The 21,815-nt window shown below is 45.1% G+C and overlaps 1 protein-coding gene across 1 annotated transcript in view; it reads right to left on the bottom strand.

The window, feature by feature from the left end:
• LOC311241674 (protein ABHD1-like) overlaps positions 1–21,815 on the bottom strand; it is a gene marked incomplete at its 5' end in the record, with an annotated part of 56,767 nt that overhangs the window by 25,094 nt on the left and 9,858 nt on the right. The window contains 3 exons of the mRNA XM_084330551.1: positions 1,637–1,749; positions 2,541–2,586; positions 5,493–5,675. Of these exons, the coding sequence (XP_084186677.1) occupies positions 1,637–1,749; positions 2,541–2,586; positions 5,493–5,675 (342 nt within the window). The remainder of the gene's footprint in view (positions 1–1,636; positions 1,750–2,540; positions 2,587–5,492; positions 5,676–21,815) is intronic.

Genomic DNA, 21,815 nt, shown 5'->3' with positions numbered 1-21,815 from the left:
AAAGAAGCCGACTGCAGCGCACTTCCTATAGGCGGCGCATGCGGCCGCATACGCTCTCTCCCCGTTGGGATACATTGAAAAAAGACGCTTGCGGTCATAAATATGAGGCAGGTGGACGCAAGCCCTAAGACTTCAGGCTATGGACCCAGGGTGTTTTCCAGCTCATACCAATTTTTTGGGATATACTATTTCTGGATATTGCAACTACTACAGAAAAACGTGAGTAACAAGTTTTTCTACAACTCAAGTTCAGACCTATGTCGTCACGGTGACCAATTGCAGCCACTCTTATTGTCTGGGACCAAATACGGCCACGCCCCACTCCCAGCAAAAAGTGGGAATCTCTAGAATGGGTTTGGGGCGGCGCTGTATACGGAAGTAGCTCTCAAGGTGACGATTAGACAACACTTTTTTGTTGTCAGTAGATGGCAGCATTGGTTTAAAATTAAAGGCTGAAAATGTTGAGAACTACAACACTGCATTTCCCAAGAGCGTTAGCACAGGTCGCAGGTCACTGGGATGGGTCTATATTCTCCGACGTGATCTGAACCATAGATATATCTATAGATATCTATGATCTGAACAGCGTTAAACTATTACTGCAACCTCGGTATAGCGACCGCGAATGGCCAACTAATTATCTTAACAAAAGTGCGCTGGTAGCATTACATATGTTGTCTAAAGGGGGACATATGGTACAATTTAAGATTCTAATGATAATCGGCATATAAAGGACAAGATAAAGCATTGTTAATTTGTAAGAAACCTCAATGAAAACGGCGCAGGGTGCTATTGTTATGAAAATGTGATAGAATCCTATAAAAATGTGGACGCACTTGGCCTATGTTCCGTTACTCTATTTCATTAGCACTAAAAGTGTTTTTTCTTTATTGTGTAAGAAACTTCAGAATGTTATCTTTCAAACGAGACCAGGCTTATGCATGTGCTATAAGAATAAAGTATAAAGATACGCTTTTTTATGTCCAAAACTCTGCTGCCCGCATGCTCACCTCCACCCGTCGCTCTGATCACATCACCCCTGTCCTCCACGACCTCCACTGGCTTCCAATCAAATACAGGATACATTTTAAACTACTACTCATCACATTTAAAGCCCTCAACAACCTTGCCCCTCCCTACCTGTCCGACCTCCTCCACCGTCACACGCCCACCCGTCGCCTTAGGTCTGCAGATGCCAACCGCCTAACACCTCCCACGACCAAGCTCCGGACCTGGGGCGACAGGGCCTTTGCTGCTGCTGCCCCCTCCCTCTGGAATGCCCTCCCCAGCCATATCCGTGATGCAAACACCCTGACATCTTTTAAATCAGCCCTCAAAACTCACCTTTTCAATCTTGCTTTTGACCTCTAATTCCGTCGGTTTTATTTTATTTTGTTATGTATTATTTTTGTTCTGTTTTGTTCCGTTTTTTGTTTTGCCATAGTTTGTCTCTCCTGCCCATGTAAAGCGTATTTGAGCACCTGGAAAAGCGCTATATAAGATAGATGTATTATTATTATTATTTTCAAAGAAAGTATGCAGTCCTCAAGTTCAAGTTTAAAAATGGCCACTTATCTGGGCGCCAGTTAAGAGGTTAAATCTCCATGGACTTATAATTGTTCAGGAAATAACTCACCCTCCCAGAGAGATACCAGCGCCCAGCAGAGGGGATTGTGGGAAGAGCCCCTTGACGTGCAGGACCACCCGCTCCAGGTCCGAGGTGTCTGCTGCACAGAAGGTCAGGGGCGTCTGGAGGAGGAGGGAGAGGAGGAGGAGGAGGAGGAGGAGAGAGAGAGAGAAGGGAGTAACGACACAGTGAAGTAGGGATGGGGACCGAATCCGGTACTTTTAAGGGTATCGACCAAAACACGTCGGTACTACCGAGTACCGATTCACGTGAGATCCACCGGTGCCACATTTCGTTGACGTCAACGTTTCGTTTACCGCACGTTCACGCGCACAATACACACATACAAAGCAGTTGTTCAGCATCTTCAGGTATATTTATTTAAATATATAGATGTGTACCTTTTAGTTCCGCAGAATAGTTCATTGCTGCTAGAGTGGTTTGTTTAATCGTTTTATACTTGTTATTTTGTAAAACATTATTTTTTATTTAAAGATATGCGTGTATATATATATATATATACGTATATATTAACAAATTGTTCTAAATAAATAATAATGCTAATAAATTATTTGATGTTTGGACTAATTTTTTACAAATGAGGTAGGTAGATTAAATTGTTAGAGACTAAAGTACCCAAAAAAGGTACCGTTGTGTACCGGTATCGATTCACAGGTACCGGTAATGGTACCAGTATCGGTTCAAATGTGAACGGTACCCAACCCTAGTAACGATACGGTGAACACACACCGCCATGGACTGGGGAGCCACTGAGAGGAAAATGGGGAGCAGGCTAACATGTCGCGTGGACTCTTCAATCTTCTGTCCTGCACCTTGCATATTATTATTCTATCTGCATCATTTTCTAGTATGAATTTCACAATAGACACAATTACCTTAAAGTCTTTCTTACCAGCAGCTCTTCACCTCCGAACCCTCTGTTGTTGAAGACCACACATCTGAATGAATGAATGAAAATTTTATTTAACAGATTGCAGAATGGGTATAATACAGTACAGCTCAATACACACACTTGTTAAGGGGATGCAGGCGATCCATTTCCGGTTTGTATAATACTAATATATGCCCAAATCATGTCGATTATTGAGTTATGGCAACGATCCATATCCACGGTGTGTGTCTTGAGTCCTGCGACGATAAACGAGTGGCCGGACGGATTTAGGGGATGGACCAAGCTCCAACGGGCATATCCGGTTTGGCAAAATAATAATAATAATAATGGATTGGATTTATATAGCGCTCTTCTCTGACTGACTGTTGCTCTGACTCAGAGCGCTTCACAGAGTCCATTATTCGTTCATACACAGTCATACCGGTGGTGGTAAGCTACAATTGCAGCCAGAGCTGCCCTGAGGCAGACTCACGGAAGCGTGGCGAATAATCAACGCCTACGGCCCCTCCGACCACCACCAACATTCATTCACATGCATACACATTCATACGAGGCAAGTAGGTTAAGTGTCTTGCCCAAGGACACAACGGCAATGGGATGGACATGGGCTTGAGCGGGATTCGAACCACCAACCCTTCGATCATTGGACGCCCCGCTCTACCCCTGAGCCACGCTGCCCCAACTCGCCGATCAGCCACCAGGTGGCAGTATTGAAGCGTTGCAGAGTTGTGCCGGCTCAGACAGCATCAGACCAGCCTCCGTGAGGGAAATATGAATACCATGGCGAAAATATGAAATATGATCAGAATGACATCGTACGCCGTGATCTGGCAGAATTTGCATGAACTTGAAACCCGTTGTACGACGTTTCTGGTGGAGAAAGTGTTAAGAGCGGTTTTGAATGTGGGTAGGGATTCACATCTTTTTACGGCTGAGGGAGAGACAGCAGAGGGAGAGACAGCAGAGGGAGAGACAGCAGAGACAATCTAATAATAACGTGGTAGTTTCAAACGGGGAAACACTGAAGATGGTGGCAACAGCTACACTTCTGGCCACAAAGTAAATCAAATAATTAAATGTGATGTGATTTTATGTTTGAGTAAAATTATAATCGACTGCATCTCAAGGTGAAACGTGAGGTTTAAAAAGATGAATAATGATCTCTGCTAAAAGGCTGGGAATCGTGCAGTGAGTGGTTGCCAAGGTAACCAGAAACCACTAGACGGCACAAGAAGCTTGACCATTATGTGTTAAAATATGAAAGAAAAACAATGATGTGTACGACAGATTCTTAAGATACACATCTATCACATCTCAGTCTATGAAACCAGCCACACATCTATCACATCTCTGTCTATGAAACCAGCCACACACCCATCACATCTCTATATCTATAATAATAATATACTTTATATAGCACCTTTCATACAGAAACTGTAGCCCAAAGTGCTTCACAACAGTAATGTAGACATAAAATAGACATAGGCATAACATTTGCATAATTTTTGAACAAATTAATTATTTATTTCGAATGTTTACAAATAAACAATAAACTAATATTTTTCTAAATGTTTTACAAATAAACAAGCGAAAAGGATAGGTTTGAAGCCCAATGGCTTATAGAACAACCTACCCCTAATTCAAAAACAAAGGCCAAGTCTGCAAAAAAGTTACAGTTTGCAAAATGAAAACAATCAACAAAAACCGATCACGAAAAGAACATTAAACTAACATAGGAAAATCAATACTTAATCTGCAATACCCGAGTTACATGGTAGAGAAAACAGATTCTAGGTTAAATTTGACTATAAGATTCTAGAACCCTGTTTTTAAACATCTTTTTAAACTTAAAAATACTCCTGCTGTTGGCGGCTACGTGGCGTAGTGGGCAAGGCGCTCGCCACGAATGCGGAGACGCTGGGCTCGCCTGTTCGAGCCCAGCGCTCCACATTGCTTTCAGTTTAGCTGGTCGTTCATACTAATACACATTGGCCGTATTAGGGGGTGGGAAACTGATGGGTGGGGATCGGGCGTTGTGGACAGCGACTCCTACAGGTCGGTTGGTGCGCCTGCGCAGTAGAATCAGGAAGTGTCGGGGGCAGCGTGAGCCTCCCACACGTTACTCCTCGCCACTGAGAGATCGAGCTGCGCAGGTGAAAAGATGCGACTGCTGTTACCTCAAGTACCGGAGGGCCCGGGGACTTGTGCTATGTATGACTTAGTCCACATTGCAGCCGGCTTGTGGGAGGCAAGAAACAGCGTTCGTGACAGGGGAGGGTTGAATTGGATGATACGAAATTGGGATGGGAGAAAATATAGAAAAAATGGGAGAAAAAGTGGATAAAAAAAATAAAAAAAAATACTCCTGCTGTTTTTTTTATTTCATCCAGTAGATTGTTCCAGAGTTTCATTCCTTTAACTGACACAGACATACTTTTAAGTGTGGTTCGAGCTCTAAGATGTTTTGAGTGCTCTTCTTAAATTATACCTCACCTCTCGTTCTTTAAACAAAATTTGTAAGTTACTTTAGCATAATTCAGTCTGACCCCTCACCTGTACCCCCGCCGCGTGGCCTGGTTGACCCTATCATGAGGTAGAGTGACCCCTCACCTGTACCCCCGCCGCGTGGCCTGGTTGACCCTATCATGAGGTAGAGTGACCCCTCACCTGTAGCCTCGCCGCGTGGCCTGGTTGACCCTATCATGAGGTAGAGTGACCCCTCACCTGTAGCCTCGCCGCGTGGCCTGGTTGACCCTATCATGAGGTAGAGTGACCCCTCACCTGTAGCCTCGCCGCGTGGCCTGGTTGACCCCATCATGAGGTAGAGTGACCCCTCACCTGTAGCCTCGCCGCGTGGCCTGGTTGACCCCATCATGAGGTAGAGTGACCCCTCACCTGTAGCCCCGCCGCGTGGCCTGGTTGACCCCATCATGAGGTAGAGTGACCCCTCACCTGTAGCCTCGCCGCGTGGCCTGGTTGACGGCGTGCAGGACGTAGGTCTGCTTGCTGTTCCCCGTCAGACCTGGCAGGATGAGCACGGTGGGGCGAGAGGAGGACTCCGGATAGGGGGCGCTGTCCCAGTTATCCACCCAGTCCAGAGAGATCTGGCCCCCGTCAGCTGTACGGATCAACTCGCTGACCAATCAGACGGGACGGATTGGAAGGAAGGAGGGACAAATGGAAAGAAATTAAGAGAAATATGAATAGGGAGGTGTAGTCTGACGTCACTTTGGAGCGCCCGCGAGGTCCACCCCTTTAGGGATTTATCATTGGGAAAATGGCTATTATCGGCTATTGTAACAATTCTGCCTCATGAACATTGAAAAGCTTTCCATTTTTGCACAAAACGAGTTCCCTTCTATCACCAACATTAATTATTGTTTAAGCATTTTTGGTTGAAATAAAACTTGGCGATTTTCTTTTACGATTAATTGCGAATATTTTCATGTCGAGCTATAGATTGTGGATGAATACGCACAGAAAGGTACACCATGCAAATGTTCATGGGGAACTATCTTATAAATGGCCTTTTTCAGTGTTTACTGTTTAGCATTGTTTCCTAGCTATGTGGACTTATATTAATATGATCTATGTCTCTAATTCTCATATTGGCGCATTCTTCCAATTCTCCCCTCACAATATTCACCCTCACTGAACTGAGTCATCTGAAAATGTGATGATTTGTGATGTCAGAGAGACACCACTGCATGATAATCATCATGTGTCATGTGATGATTTGTGATGTCAGAGAGACACCGCTGCATGATAATCATCATGTGTCATGTGATGATTTGTGATGTCAGAGAGACACCGCTGCATGATAATCATCATGTCCCGCAGCGGTTTACCATTGTGGTTGGAGCCCAGGCTCAAAACAGCTCGAGATCTTGAGGTAGAAAAATGCTGTTTTTGTGAAGACTTGATTAGAAATACAAAACAATGAATTAAAAAAAAATATATAATTACAGAGGTGTTCCATAAACTCACAGGAATTGTGTAAAAGTGCCCAAATAGTGAAAGAAATAGTAAAATAGTTCCCCTTTAAACGAGACGATTTAGAAATGGGCAATGGTGGAAATACAAAATACATTGCGTTTTCAAGATGGTGGACCGGCCGGAAAGAGCACCGACGTAACCACCACACCTCCCTATAGACCAGGAAGTAACCACTACACCTCCCTATAGACCAGGAAGTAACCACTACACCTCCCTATAGACCAGGAAGTAACCACTACACCTCCCTATAGACCAGGAAGTAACCACTACACCTCCCTATAGACCAGGAAGTAACCACTACACCTCCCTGTTAGAGGGGTTAGTGATAGTAACCACTACACCTCCCTATTAGAGGGGTTAGTGATAGTAACCACTACACCTCCCTATTAGAGGGGTTAGTGATAGTAACCACTACACCTCCCTGTTAGAGGGGTTAGTGATAGTAACCACTACACCTCCCTATTAGAGGGGTTAGTGATAGTAATGATGTAACCACTACACCTCCCTGTTAGAGGGGTTAGTGATAGTAACCACTACACCTCCCTGTTAGAGGGGTTAGTGATAGTAACCACTACACCTCCCTGTTAGAGGGGTTAGTGATAGTAACCACTACACCTCCCTGTTAGAGGGGTTAGTGATAGTAACCACTACACCTCCCTGTTAGAGGGGTTAGTGATAGTAACCACTACACCTCCCTGTTAGAGGGGTTAGTGATAGTAACCACTACACCTCCCTGTTAGAGGGGTTAGTGATAGTAACCACTACACCTCCCTGTTAGAGGGGTTAGTGATAGTAACCACCACACCTCCCTGTTAGAGGGGTTAGTGATAGTAACCACTACACCTCCCTGTTAGAGGGGTTAGTGATAGTAACCACTACACCTCCCTATTAGAGGGGTTAGTGATAGTAACCACTACACCTCCCTGTTAGAGGGGTTAGTGATAGTAACCACTACACCTCCCTGTTAGAGGGGTTAGTGATAGTAACCACTACACCTCCCTGTTAGAGGGGTTAGTGATAGTAACCACTACACCTCCCTGTCAGAGGGGTTAGTGATAGTAACCACTACACCTCCCTGTCAGAGGGGTTAGTGATAGTAACCACTACACCTCCCTGTTAGAGGGGTTAGTGATAGTAACCACTACACCTCCCTATTAGAGGGGTTAGTGATAGTAACCACTACACCTCCCTGTTAGAGGGGTTAGTGATAGTAACCACTACACCTCCCTGTTAGAGGGGTTAGTGATAGTAACCACTACACCTCCCTGTTAGAGGGATTAGTGATAGTAACCACTACACCTCCCTGTTAGAGGGGTTAGTGATAGTAACCACTACACCTCCCTGTTAGAGGGGTTAGTGATAGTAACCACTACACCTCCCTATTAGAGGGGTTAGTGATAGCGACCACTACACCTCCCTATTAGAGGGGTTAGTGATAGCGGCCCATCAGAAAGGGACACTTGAAAAGGTAGCAGGGTTCTTTTGCTATTGCAAGCTGAAGCCAGCAACAAGGTTGCGCTCTCCAGACTACACGACGAGGTAAACAGAATCCAAGAGGCGAATGTTAACGCCGCCATTTTAGTTCTGGGAGATTTCAATAGCGCCAATCTGAGAAAGGTATTACCCGACTTCTATCAGCATGTGACTTGCAACACCAGAGGCGGTAACATCCTAGATCACTGTTACACGCAATTTAAAGGTGGCTACAAGGCTCATTCTGATAGTGGCTTCGGTAAGTCAGATCACGCATCAATTTTTCTTACACCGAAGTACAGACAGAAAATTAAAAGTACTCCCGTAGTCTCGCGAGAGGTGCAGAAATGGGATGTGACGTCAGAGGATACGATCCGGTCAGTGTTTCACAACACAGACTGGAATGTGTTCCGCGACACAGATAACATTAATGCCTACACGGAGACAGTGCTGGACTATGTTTGTACTAGGGTGAAAGAAACAATCCCCACTACCAAAATGAAAGTTTACCCAAATCAAAAACCCTGGGTAGACAAATCCGTCCGTGAAGCTCTGAGAGAGCGCACCAAAGCATACAACGACGGCCTAGAGGCAGGCAACATGAATGACCACAAGGTGGCGCGATACAACGTAAGGAGGACTGTGTCAGAGGCCAAACGACGCTACAGGGATAAAATTGAACTCCAGTTTGAACAAGCTGACTCTAGAGCTATGTGGCAGGGGCTCAAAACGATGACAGACTACAAAGGCGCCTCCCTCAAACTGAACAGTGACATCTCCTTAGCAAATGACCTCAATACCTTCTATGCGAGGTTTGATGCTGGTAATAACAACACCAGCTCACAAGCCTCGGCAATGGGGGGGGGGGGGTCGGCTGCTGATGGAGGCGCAGTGTTCAGGGTAACAGAGCATGAGGTGAGGCGGACCTTTAAAAAAGTGAATATCAGGAAGGCAGCAGGTCCAGACGGCATCCCCGGCCGCGTCCTAAAAGTCTGTGCCGACCAACTGGCCCCAGTATTCACTGACATATTTAACCTGTCCTTAGAACAGGCTGTCATCCCCACCTGCCTGAAGAAGTCCACTATTATCCCTGTACCCAAAAAATCCAAGCCTGCTTGCCTCAACGACTACCGCCCTGTAGCTCTCACCTCCATAGCCATGAAGTGCTTCGAGAAGCTAGTAAAGGGCTACATCTGCTCCTCCCTCCCCATCAACATGGACCCCCTGCAATTTGCATACCGCCCCAACAGGTCCACGGAGGACGCCATATCCCATGTGCTGCACACAGCAGCATCACACCTGGACAAGAGGCAGGGGAACTATGTGAGAATGCTATTCATCGACTACAGCTCGGCATTCAATACCATAGTCCCCTCCATACTCATAGCCAAGCTCAGGGACCTGGGCTTGGGCTATGACCTCTGCCAGTGGGTCTTGGACTTCCTGACTGGCAGACCCCAGGTGGTGAGAGCAGGCAACTGCACCTCCTCATCCATCACCCTCAACATAGGGGCCCCCCAGGGCTGTGTTCTGAGTCCCCTCCTCTACTCCCTGTACACACACGACTGTGTGGCTCAGCGGAGTAGCAATACAATCGTCAAATTTGCTGACGACACAGTGGTGGTGGGCCTGATCTCTGCCAACGACGAGAGGGCCTACCTGGAAGAGGTCAAGGTCCTGGCGGGATGGTGCCAGGAAAACAGCCTCTCCCTGAACGTCAGCAAAACAAAGGAGATGATTGTGGACTTCAGGAGGTCGGGGGTCAAGGACTACAGCCCCCTCAGCATCGACGGGGCACCGGTTGAGAGAGTCAACAGCTTCAAGTACCTCGGAGCCTACATATCCGAGGACTTGACATGGACCACACACATTAACAGTGTGGTGAAGAAGGCACGACAACGCCTCTACTTCTGTCGTATATTTCTAAATGAAAACATGAATAAAGCAAACTATAAATGTACCAAAATATTGAGTTATAAGAAAGAGCCGGAAAAACACCATGTTGGTAGAAAGAGGGTAGAGCCAAGTCGACTCTCCCATCACCCCAACAGATGGCTGACCTTAAGATAATTACTGGGCCCTCCAGGCTATATTAAGATAAGGCAGGAAGGACTCTAGCTAAAAGAGGAACAAAAGCTTACTCAAGAATGACCCATTTGCCCCCACCGGTCGAACCTATTTGGTAATAACAGACAGAAGGAAGGAACTAAAACAAACTGAAAATAACAGTGAGATCAAAAGGTCATATTTACCCTAAGTAAGGGATTTCAGGTTACGACATGGCAGATGGTTAGGGGACCGAGTAAAAACGGACTGTAAACAGAGCCTTTTCAGACTGAAGATAGATGAGTCAGCAGCACCCAAGCAAAATGTGGTGTTTCATGGAGACTAGTAAATCGTCCTACAATATGGAAATCAAATAACATGTGGTGAAATGACTAACAACTGTTTTATTATAAAGGAAAAGTGTTCATGTGTTTGGGTTCAAATAAAATGAGTTGATTTGCTAATTCTAAATGTAAAATAATGAAATAGGCTACATTGTATAAACTTAGTCACAATAAAGAAAAGAAACTCTTAAAGCTAGAAGGTAAAACTATACCGTATTGGTCAAATGTTCATCAGGAAAATAAGGTGTTCTATTAAAGAACGGATATATAGGGTTTGTTATCTGGGCACTGTCTGGAAAAGTAGTCTGGTTCTTATCTAGACTATGTAAACCTTTTAGTCACAAGCATGATGTTTTATTACTCAGTGAAAAACTACCCTCTCATTAAGTAATGATTAAAGTGTCAGCAGATTCAAACTGTGAAAACCGTTGTCAGAAGACCCAGGAAAATTGTGTAACATGTGGTCACAGGACACCCTTAGACAAGTTCTGCTGGAATGTGACAGGAATAGGCAGGGTCTCCCCGTCCCTCTCGCTCTCTGTCTCCCCCTCCCTCTCTCTCGCCCCCTCTCTCTCTCTCCTCTGATAAAAAGGGCGAATGGCGACTCATGAGACACAGGACTCACACCAAAAGGGGACCTGGAGAGACACACACCCGGTGACACACACCCGGTGACACTCAGAGGAGACGGAGAAGGATCCCTGCAGAGCCAAGCCGTGACACAGAGGGACTGAGACCCGATGACAGACGAAATCGCTTCGCATCAGGAGAAGCGCTGACACACCAGAAAGGACCTGAAGACCCAGAGACATGGGGACAGACGATGACAGAGATCGCATCGCAACTTGAGCGCTGAACCTCCACCGACGGAGAGAGGATCACCACCCGGAGCTTGAGAGCCGAGCCGGAGACTCAGAGCCACTGACACCCAATGACAGAAGATCGCTTCGCAGCAGGAGATCCTGCCACGGAGAGAGATGAAATCAAGCGCTCCTTGCTTGAGCGCTGAGACTGAGGAGACCAGGTTGTCTTGACAACCAGACCAGCGAACCACAAGAGAGGACTCGGTGTTGGCCATGGACAACCTAAGACAGCGAACAGCACCGAGAAACGACAACAGCCAAATGAAAGAGACGATGTACTGTATTTAATTCCTAAAGCTGTTTTATTAATAAACACCGCCGCCCGTTGATTTTGACCATATCGTCAGTCTCCTCTTACTTGAAACCGAACATCTGAAAATACCTAAAACCATGCAGAGGAAAGGGTGAAATAGAACACTATACGATCAATGAACTTAGATAGCGATATATGAATTAAGAAGATACACTTCAATTGGTGCCATGACCCGTCCTGCATTTCGACCAGAAACCGGTTGAAAAACGACAGCAGCCACTTCTCAAGGACGCGGAGAGGTTCTCTCCCCCTCGTCGATGCTCTCTACGACTGAGGACTGAGGATCGTCACCGTTGCGACCGAGGCCAGTGGGAATAGGTAAGTAGTACTAATGTGTTTAAAATTGGTAAATGGTCGAAGCAGTCTCGCATTTTGGGGTTGCTATTGCATTAGGTAGAAATGAGTTGTAAATGGACCAGGATAAAGTTGGTGTTGGAGGGGTACCGGGGTCCAGGTTTCACAACCTGGCTCTGGTCTCAGCCACACACCGGCGCTGCACTTAGGGATGTTCAGATAGGGTACCTATAGTGGGTACAAGGCCAAGTGAGGAGAGGAAATAGATGTCTGTATTTAGTTATATCAGTTTAGGGGATAGGCTAGGGATTAGGTAAATTATTTGAGGGGACCGGCGTAGGAGCAGTGGAACGGAGATTAGTCACAGATAGCGGGAAGTGGGACTGTGCGTGACGTAGTGGTTCGTAAGAAGGGTAAAGAGGAGTAGTCAGATCTTGAAGAGTTTAATGAGGAAACCGTGGTGTAGTACAGGGTACCTGGTTCCACGAAGAGAACAGAGAACGGAGTGTAGTGTAGAGTACTGAGAAAAAGATAGCCGTGGTGAAGTTCAGGGATAGCCTGGTTCCGCGAAGAGAGATAGAGAACAGGGAGATAATTGGTTGCTTTTTTTCCGCGCCATCATTCGCGGACTTCACTCTTAGAATCGGCACGTATAACAGACGAGTTTAGAAAGACGTTTTCATACAGATCTGTTGTAGTGTGACCCGACGGAATCTGCTTAAAAAATTCGCCTTTGGTACGGATTTTTGAGAAGGTATTTGGTCGATTTGGGGGTGAGACAGGTAAAAGCTCCCCAAACGGCGCTGAATATGAAGATTGAGAGGCTGAGAAGAGGAATGATGGGGGGGGGGGAAAGTAACCTTTGGAGATAATGCACTTGTGGGAGAAATGCGTGGGGTAACTGCACAGGGGATTAGAACAATAGGAAGAATATTGTGTGAAATGAAGCAAGGAAATGCGTTTGGAAGGAATGTGTGCATAAATGAATGGTGTGCTTATGAATGAGACATTAATTTGTTAAGTATATGTGTTTGAATGGATGGATGTTAGGAGCTCTGAGTAAATGTCAAGGTATTTTTTGTATTATTATGAACCAGCTGGTGGCCAAGGCTGCAACGGAGAAACCACACCCCTGTCCTGCCAGCATTAGCTGGCGCGACGGGACTAGCGTGTGGACGCTGTATTGCGTTTTCGAGTGAATTGAGTGAATGGCATGTGTGATGGAACCTAGATGATGTGAAGTGTGCGTTGAAATTTTTCATAACGGTGGTGTGGAAGTCTAAAAGTAATGTAGTAAAGATCAAAGAAAGCGGGGATTTGGAGCTGATGACGTCACTGGGAACGTCGGAGCTTGAGGTGCGTTTGATATACTGTGTATTTCGGTCAGGCGGGGCCAGTCGGGCGAGAGCGCTAGGATAAAGATAATGATATATGTTCTGTGAACGGGGGCTAAATAGGATTAAAGTTGTGTTACGGGGTATAGCTGGGGTTGTGTAAACGTCGCGATGTGTTGTGCCGCTCGAGTCAACAGGACTGGGCCGTTTAGGAGGAGTGGTGTTGGATGCTAAGCTAAGCTAATAGGAGCTAGCTGTGCTAAGCTATCGAAGCTAAGATGCTAAGCTACCTGTGCTAATAAAATAGCATGATTGAACTCTCGGGGAATCTCGCGTGTTGCTACTCTTTGCTAGTGCGGGATCTTGGGGAGGCGGATGGACAGGTACTTCCGGTGTAGAGGGTTCTGGGAATTGTAGTTTTGTGGTTGAGGTGGAACGTCGAGTTCCCGTCTTGGGGTGGTTTACGTAATGACGCACTTGCGGGGGAGGGCGTGGGCGCCTCCTACAGGAAGTGGTGAGTGCTGTAGTGCGTTGGTGATGGACAAGACGTTCCAGCGGAGGGCGCTGTTGCCTCTTTTATAGTTTCACCTTTACAGGTGGAACGGGGTGCAGTAAACAATAGAGATCAGTTGTGATTATTATAGGTTTTGAAGCGCGGCAATCTGTGGGAATTTGTGGGTTCTTTTTATCGGTTTTTTCTGTTGTTGATGATGGGTGTGTTTACTGGTTTGGTTGTAGGTCTGTATTTGTTATGGGCCAGGGGTAATGGCGCTGGTGGAATAGTATGGGATAGATGTGTGAGTTTGTTTGTGACTTTGGTTGCGTGAAACCCCCCCCCCCCCCTTTTTTTCCTCTGTCTCTTCCTCCCTCCCTCCCTCCCTCCCTCCTTCCCTCCCTCCCTCCCTCCCTCCCTTCCCCCCCCCTCCCCTCCCGCCCCCCTCCGCTCCATCCCTGTCTCCCGGCTTAACTTTGTGAGGGGACAGGTGCACAAAGGGAGTTTTTGTTTAGTATAGATTGCCTGATTGATTGATTGATTGAAGAATTTTATTAACAGATTGTAGAATGGGTACATTATGGTACAGCTCAATATACACAATTGTTAAGGGTGTGCAGACCGGGGAAAGACTTTCGTCTTGTTTACATCAGGGTCCCCCATTTTCATTTCATCATGGGCGTGGAGTATTGGTTATATTAGAATAATGTTACTTGCTAAAATAGGATTACATAAGGATAGATAGAATATTCATGATCATTTTTTTGGTCTGATTAAAGTTAAGGTTGATTTAGACGGATTTGGTAGTAGTTAATGTTGCATTGTGTGCCCCCCCCCCCCCCCCCCCCCTTCCTCCCCTTAGTCCCTGTATCCCTGTATCCCTCCTTCCTTTTTTCTTTTCCCTTCGCCCCCCCTCTGTCTATCCTTGTATTTCGCCATCCCTAGGTTGCGGCGTGTGTTGTGGGCATTTGGTTGTAGGTTTGTTTGAACTGCGTTGTTATTGTGTATGTGAGGTAGGTACCGGATGGGCGTTGGACTGTCTAGGTGCAGGTGGTGGTAGGATGATTTGTAATATTCTTGGTGGAGTAAGGCTTGGGGTGGTTCCGTTCAGGTTCGAAACTGAGGGGAGGACGCTTTGGGCTGTGAGTTGACGGTTCTTTGTGTATTCAGAGAACTGGGTGGATATTGCGGTGGCATAGTGCGGGTGTCCATGAAATTATTAACGTGGCCAGCTGTACTATGTGTCGGTCAGGGTTTTGGTGATCTAAGTTGCTAAAAGTTTATTGTTTTCCCTGATTAGGTGGTTGGTAGCAGTAGCAACACTGATTAATTTTTATTAAGTGTTGTGGGGGGTAATGGTTGTGTGTAAGCGGAATGAAATGGATGTAGTATGAGAAGTGAAGCGAAAGCGAATAATACATTTAGTCGATACGCTAATTGGAATAATACATTTAGTCGATACGCTAATCGGGCATTTAAAAGTAAGAAATAAGGTTAGGATGAACAGATTCATCAAGCAAAGAGAGATTAGAATCAGATGAAGGACCAGGGTTACAAAGGATTATTAGACAAAGGATAGGAAGGGGATTAATGATTATATTTCCCAGGAAATCAGGTGGAGCACACAGGGGATTGGAAAACCTCCAGTGTTCCTGTTGAAGGAACGGACAAAAAACAAGATAAGCTGTATCGTTATTTTTTCAAGCAAATCACACTGTGTCTCTTTAAAAAATTAGTATAGTGTTGCCCGACATTTCCAATGCGTAACGAAGAGTGGAAATAATAAGGGAAATGCCACTGTATTAAGTCTGGATGTTTCTACTTTCTTTCAATACAGGTTCTCGACCGGACAGGAGCTCTAACGACTTCCATAACCATCTAGGGAAAACGGTTTTAAAGGGACTCCTTGGGATAAGTATGAATGATAAGCCAATTATCAATCCTTGTCTGCACAGTAAAATTTTGACAGTATGAGTGTTTTAACTCAAGTAAGTAGAAAATAGTGTAAGACGGAGAAATTTGTTTTTTCAAACGGTGATTACAAGAGAGTGTTGAAAGTGGAATGAATGACAGTAGCATAGGAAGTTCACCTTAGAGGGACATTTGATAGGAACCCAACTGAAGCGTTAGATGCAATAACAATAGAATAACAACAACGACAATATGGAAGAGGGCCTTAGTGATCGGGCCATTGGGGGGAGTAGGCCGAGAGCCTCTGCAGACATTTCCCAGATAGACTATACCAGTGATGATCTGATTGATTTGAATATGGACTTCTCTCATGTGACCAGTACGACAGAAGGACTTGGAATGATGACTTTGATTCCAACACAGGGGAGTGAACCAGTGACAACGGTGTTACTCCAACCAGAACCGATTCAAGCTGGAGTGTCCATTGCAGGCGACTGCGGTTTAACCAAGGGGCAGAAAAAGAGACTGAGGTTACAGCAGTCCCACGAAGTCCACTCTGGCCGGATGGCTGGAACTGAGACCGACAGCAGGTATGGAATACACGAACAGTTTCTACAGACCCGTTTCCCACATCCATCCTGCCCTCAGCACCAAAGCCAAGATGAGAGGCGGAGCCCAACGGTGGGACGGCAAGCCGCCCGTGCTGAGATGGGGGAAGAGGCGGCATACTATAGACAACAGAGAGCGTTTGTGACGGCGTTCGAACAACACGAGGCAGTTCATCGAGATCTGATGAAGACACAGCTGGAGATCGGTCAAGCCGCACACGAGACTCAGAGACTGGGACGGGAACTGGCGAGAAAGACTGTGCTACTAGAAGCGACAGCTGTTGAGATCATGCTTCGGGCGTCTGACCTAGGCCGCTGTGATCAAAGAGTGCCCTGTGCTCCGTTGCCCGGACAGGGAACTGGGCCGCAACAGGGTGAACAGGACCGCAGGAGGGGTGAGTTTCCAGGCCCCTCCCAACAAGAGAAGGCCCGAGGAGAGGCAGCAGAAAAGGACAGGTATGCCCCTCTCTCCTCCAGGCAACAGGACATGCGACCAGAGGACAGGAGAGGGGTGGACCTGGCGAGGACTGTGGGGGGCCAGCCGAGAGACTGTGGGAGTCGTGGTGAACTGGAACCCCTGGGATGGCCGGCGTCGGCTGTGTGCTGGGGTTGTGGGGAGGTTGGCCATTTCGCTCGGTCATGTGACAAAGGGTGGAGGCCTCAGCGAACGTCCAGAAAGCAAGAGTCCAAACAGGGTTGCTGGGAATGTGGAGAGTTGGGACATTTTCAGAGGAGGTGTCTGCATAGGCCATAGGTTAATTAAGAACGAGGCAGGAATGCACAAGCGGAGCTAATAGTGCTGGGGAAAATAGAGTTATTAATAAGTTAAAATGGGAAGAAGGACTGATTGGAACAAAAAAATAGAAAAAAAATATATATATAGAAGCGTTGGTACATTAGATTATGAGTGGAAGCGACTAAGATGGATGTGCAACTAACAGGGAGAGATGAAATGATTAGACAGGATGCATGAGCCAATCGTACTAACAGTTAATTAATAGACAAATCATGGGTTTTCCTTTTTGCTACAGTGTGTCTGATCAACTCTTGCTGTGGCAGTGAGGAAAACGTAAGGGAGAATGGTATGGTGGACGATTTTTGGTATCTCCCACCTGTGCAGCCTGGCCCGGCTGCACAGATTGGAGAGAGAGAGATAAATGGTCACCGCAATGGCTCTTGTGGTCATGTGAACTCTGAACCAGACGGTGTCAGAGAAGGGTTAAACAGTTGGGTTTTAGACAGGAACAATGGAACATATAATATTAGACAGAGTTAGAAACAAAGGACTATTTATAGTAGTGATTACAATACTTGATCAAAGGGTGGTCAAGGTTGAATTAAAAAAAAAAAAAAAAAAAAAAAAAAAAAAAAAAAAAAAAACAACAACAACAATATTATTATTTCATTACTTATTTTATTTCTTTTTGGATTTCTAATTTTGCTGTCTTAGTTTTGCGGGGGTGTTTATGCCTCTGGATGATAGTTTAATTCTGTTGGATGGGTGTGTAGCATGTAGGCACTCACAGTTTTTTTTGTTTATTTTTGATTTTCTTTGTTTTTGGTTGACTATACTTTTTTTAGGAACTGGCTGGCTGGGGGAGTTCTCTCGCCGGTCAGGGATAGCAGGTGGTGGTGACACAGCGAGACTGGTAGGAGGTCTGATATAATGAGCTGGAGACTGGAAAGGGACGGGAGCTGGTTCATGGTTTGTTTTCCGCTCATTGAGACTCCAGATGTAGAATCTGGAGGGTTGTGTCACTTTTTGGGTTATGATAAAGTGTTGGGGGAACATATTTCTCTGTCTATAAGAAAGCTCTGTAGGTTGTTGGTCGCAAATTGGCCAGACAGTGTTCATGTAGAGTGCAGACATGTGAATTTGATGATTGACTTATGGAAGACTCTGCGCCGGCTTGTGGAAAACTGGCCGAGTGTGTGTGATGTGTGTTTAAAGGGACTGTGGTTTGTTGACCATGCACATAGGATCTGTTGGTGATTGGCCTCGTCTAGAGCTGACTGTCCGGACCGAGGAGCTGTCGGGAAACGAGGTAATTGAAAGTGAAATGATGGTTATTCCACTGTCAAGGGTGGAGGTAGTTGTGTTGATCTTGAGATATTGAATCTAGTAAAACAGTACAGCACAAAAAGAAATGAGACAAAGATGATTTGATTGAATGTTAACGTAAGAAGCTGTGAAATACATAGATAATGAATTGGAGAAAAATGTATTGTCAAAATGCAGAACAGTAAAGATGTATCTGTGAAAATAACTGTTTCCAATCTATTGTGTGTTTTGTAAATAATAATCCAAAATGCAAAAAGGACAGAGGGAAAATCTTTTCCTTCTGTGGAAAATCGGAGCAGTACCAGAGACCTGCATACAACGAAGAAAGAGGCGGTGGTTAGCACAAGATACAACAAGAAGAAAACGGTCAAAAACGAGTTAGCAGTAAAGGCCTTAGGAGGTTTAAACAGGGATAACTGACAGGGATGAAAGCAAAGGATAATTGAGGCCTCAGTGGTCTTTTTAAGGAGGAAAAATGATTTATGTTGCTTGTTTGAATTTCCCTCAAATGTTTAGAGAGTTAATCTTTTAGTGGTGTGATGTATTAATCTTTTCTTGCAGAGTCCATTACACAAAATAGACATTTAAGCTAAGTACATGGATAAATATAGTCTTAAACAAAAAGAAGCTGAGAATGGTACGATCATCTCTTTGCATAGAGAGACGGACCTAGACTGGATGTCATAATAATAACTGATAATGTATATAAACTGTGAAAGGAGGAAAAGGTAGGTGAAATGATGATTTTGTAACTGTACAGATGGAAAGGGTTTTGTAGTTCGATTTGGGTAAATTTTGGATTTTTTTGAAAATTTTAGAAAATATTAGCAAAAATTATGAGAATGATTTTAAACATGTTTAATTTAGAATATTAATGTTGTATAGGAGGTTATTAAACCCCCTAAGGGTGGATTGTCGTATATTTCTAAATGAAAACATGAATAAAGCAAACTATAAATGTACCAAAATATTGAGTTATAAGAAAGAGCCGGAAAAACACCATGTTGGTAGAAAGAGGGTAGAGCCAAGTCGACTCTCCCATCACCCCAACAGATGGCTGACCTTAAGATAATTACTGGGCCCTCCAGGCTATATTAAGATAAGGCAGGAAGGACTCTAGCTAAAAGAGGAACAAAAGCTTACTCAAGAATGACCCATTTGCCCCCACCGGTCGAACCTATTTGGTAATAACAGACAGAAGGAAGGAACTAAAACAAACTGAAAATAACAGTGAGATCAAAAGGTCATATTTACCCTAAGTAAGGGATTTCAGGTTACGACATGGCAGATGGTTAGGGGACCGAGTAAAAACGGACTGTAAACAGAGCCTTTTCAGACTGAAGATAGATGAGTCAGCAGCACCCAAGCAAAATGTGGTGTTTCATGGAGACTAGTAAATCGTCCTACAATATGGAAATCAAATAACATGTGGTGAAATGACTAACAACTGTTTTATTATAAAGGAAAAGTGTTCATGTGTTTGGGTTCAAATAAAATGAGTTGATTTGCTAATTCTAAATGTAAAATAATGAAATAGGCTACATTGTATAAACTTAGTCACAATAAAGAAAAGAAACTCTTAAAGCTAGAAGGTAAAACTATACCGTATTGGTCAAATGTTCATCAGGAAAATAAGGTGTTCTATTAAAGAACGGATATATAGGGTTTGTTATCTGGGCACTGTCTGGAAAAGTAGTCTGGTTCTTATCTAGACTATGTAAACCTTTTAGTCACAAGCATGATGTTTTATTACTCAGTGAAAAACTACCCTCTCATTAAGTAATGATTAAAGTGTCAGCAGATTCAAACTGTGAAAACCGTTGTCAGAAGACCCAGGAAAATTGTGTAACATGTGGTCACAGGACACCCTTAGACAAGTTCTGCTGGAATGTGACAGGAATAGGCAGGGTCTCCCCGTCCCTCTCGCTCTCTGTCTCCCCCTCCCTCTCTCTCGCCCCCTCTCTCTCTCTCCTCTGATAAAAAGGGCGAATGGCGACTCATGAGACACAGGACTCACACCAAAAGGGGACCTGGAGAGACACACACCCGGTGACACACACCCGGTGACACTCAGAGGAGACGGAGAAGGATCCCTGCAGAGCCAAGCCGTGACACAGAGGGACTGAGACCCGATGACAGACGAAATCGCTTCGCATCAGGAGAAGCGCTGACACACCAGAAAGGACCTGAAGACCCAGAGACATGGGGACAGACGATGACAGAGATCGCATCGCAACTTGAGCGCTGAACCTCCACCGACGGAGAGAGGATCACCACCCGGAGCTTGAGAGCCGAGCCGGAGACTCAGAGCCACTGACACCCAATGACAGAAGATCGCTTCGCAGCAGGAGATCCTGCCACGGAGAGAGATGAAATCAAGCGCTCCTTGCTTGAGCGCTGAGACTGAGGAGACCAGGTTGTCTTGACAACCAGACCAGCGAACCACAAGAGAGGACTCGGTGTTGGCCATGGACAACCTAAGACAGCGAACAGCACCGAGAAACGACAACAGCCAAATGAAAGAGACGATGTACTGTATTTAATTCCTAAAGCTGTTTTATTAATAAACACCGCCGCCCGTTGATTTTGACCATATCGTCAGTCTCCTCTTACTTGAAACCGAACATCTGAAAATACCTAAAACCATGCAGAGGAAAGGGTGAAATAGAACACTATACGATCAATGAACTTAGATAGCGATATATGAATTAAGAAGATACACTTCACTTCCTCAGGCGCCTAAGGAAGTTCCAAGTCAGCCAGAAGATCCTTAAGAACTTCTACTCATGTACAATAGAGAGCATCTTGACCGGCAACATCACCTCCTGGTTTGGGAATAGCACTGCAAAAGACCAAAGCAGACTACAAAGAGTGACACGTTCAGCCGAACGCACAATTGGAGGGGGGCTCCCCACCCTCCAGAACATTTACTACAAGCGTTGCAAGGGGAAGGCTAAGAGAATTATTAAGGACTCGAGCCACCCGAACAACTGCCTCTTTGAACTGCTGCCGTCAGGCAAGCGATACAGGAGTCTCAAGGCGAGCACAGAAAGACTCAGAAGTAGCGTCTATCCCCAGGCCATCAGGCTGCTAAACGAACAATGAATGAACACTACACAACAACAACCACCAAACACACATAGCACACACATCCACACGCACACACTCACTTTAAACAAACACACTGTAGCACCCACTCCACACACTTATAGCACACACCCACTTTAAACAAACACACTGTAGCATTGATTGATTGATTGATTGATTGATTGATTGATTGATTGATTGATTGATTGATTGATTGAAAACTTTATTAACAGATTGCAGAATGGGTACAATACAGTACAGCTCAATACACACAATTGTTAAGGGGATGCAGACCAGAGAAAGACTTTCGTCTTGTTTACACCAGGGTCCCCCATTTTCAATTCATCAGGACATATATGACATACATGACATACAGATAGTCAGTACTGCTACATCTATACATTTATGACATACCAGATTTGCAAATACAGTACTGTTTGTGATACAGAAG

The sequence above is a fragment of the Notolepis coatsorum genome (assembly GCF_963971535.1).
Source record: "Notolepis coatsorum genome assembly, chromosome: 15".
NCBI lineage: Eukaryota > Metazoa > Chordata > Actinopteri > Aulopiformes > Paralepididae > Notolepis > Notolepis coatsorum.
Note: the sequence above shows the minus strand (reverse complement) of the source record. Positions and strands in the feature narration are given on the sequence as shown.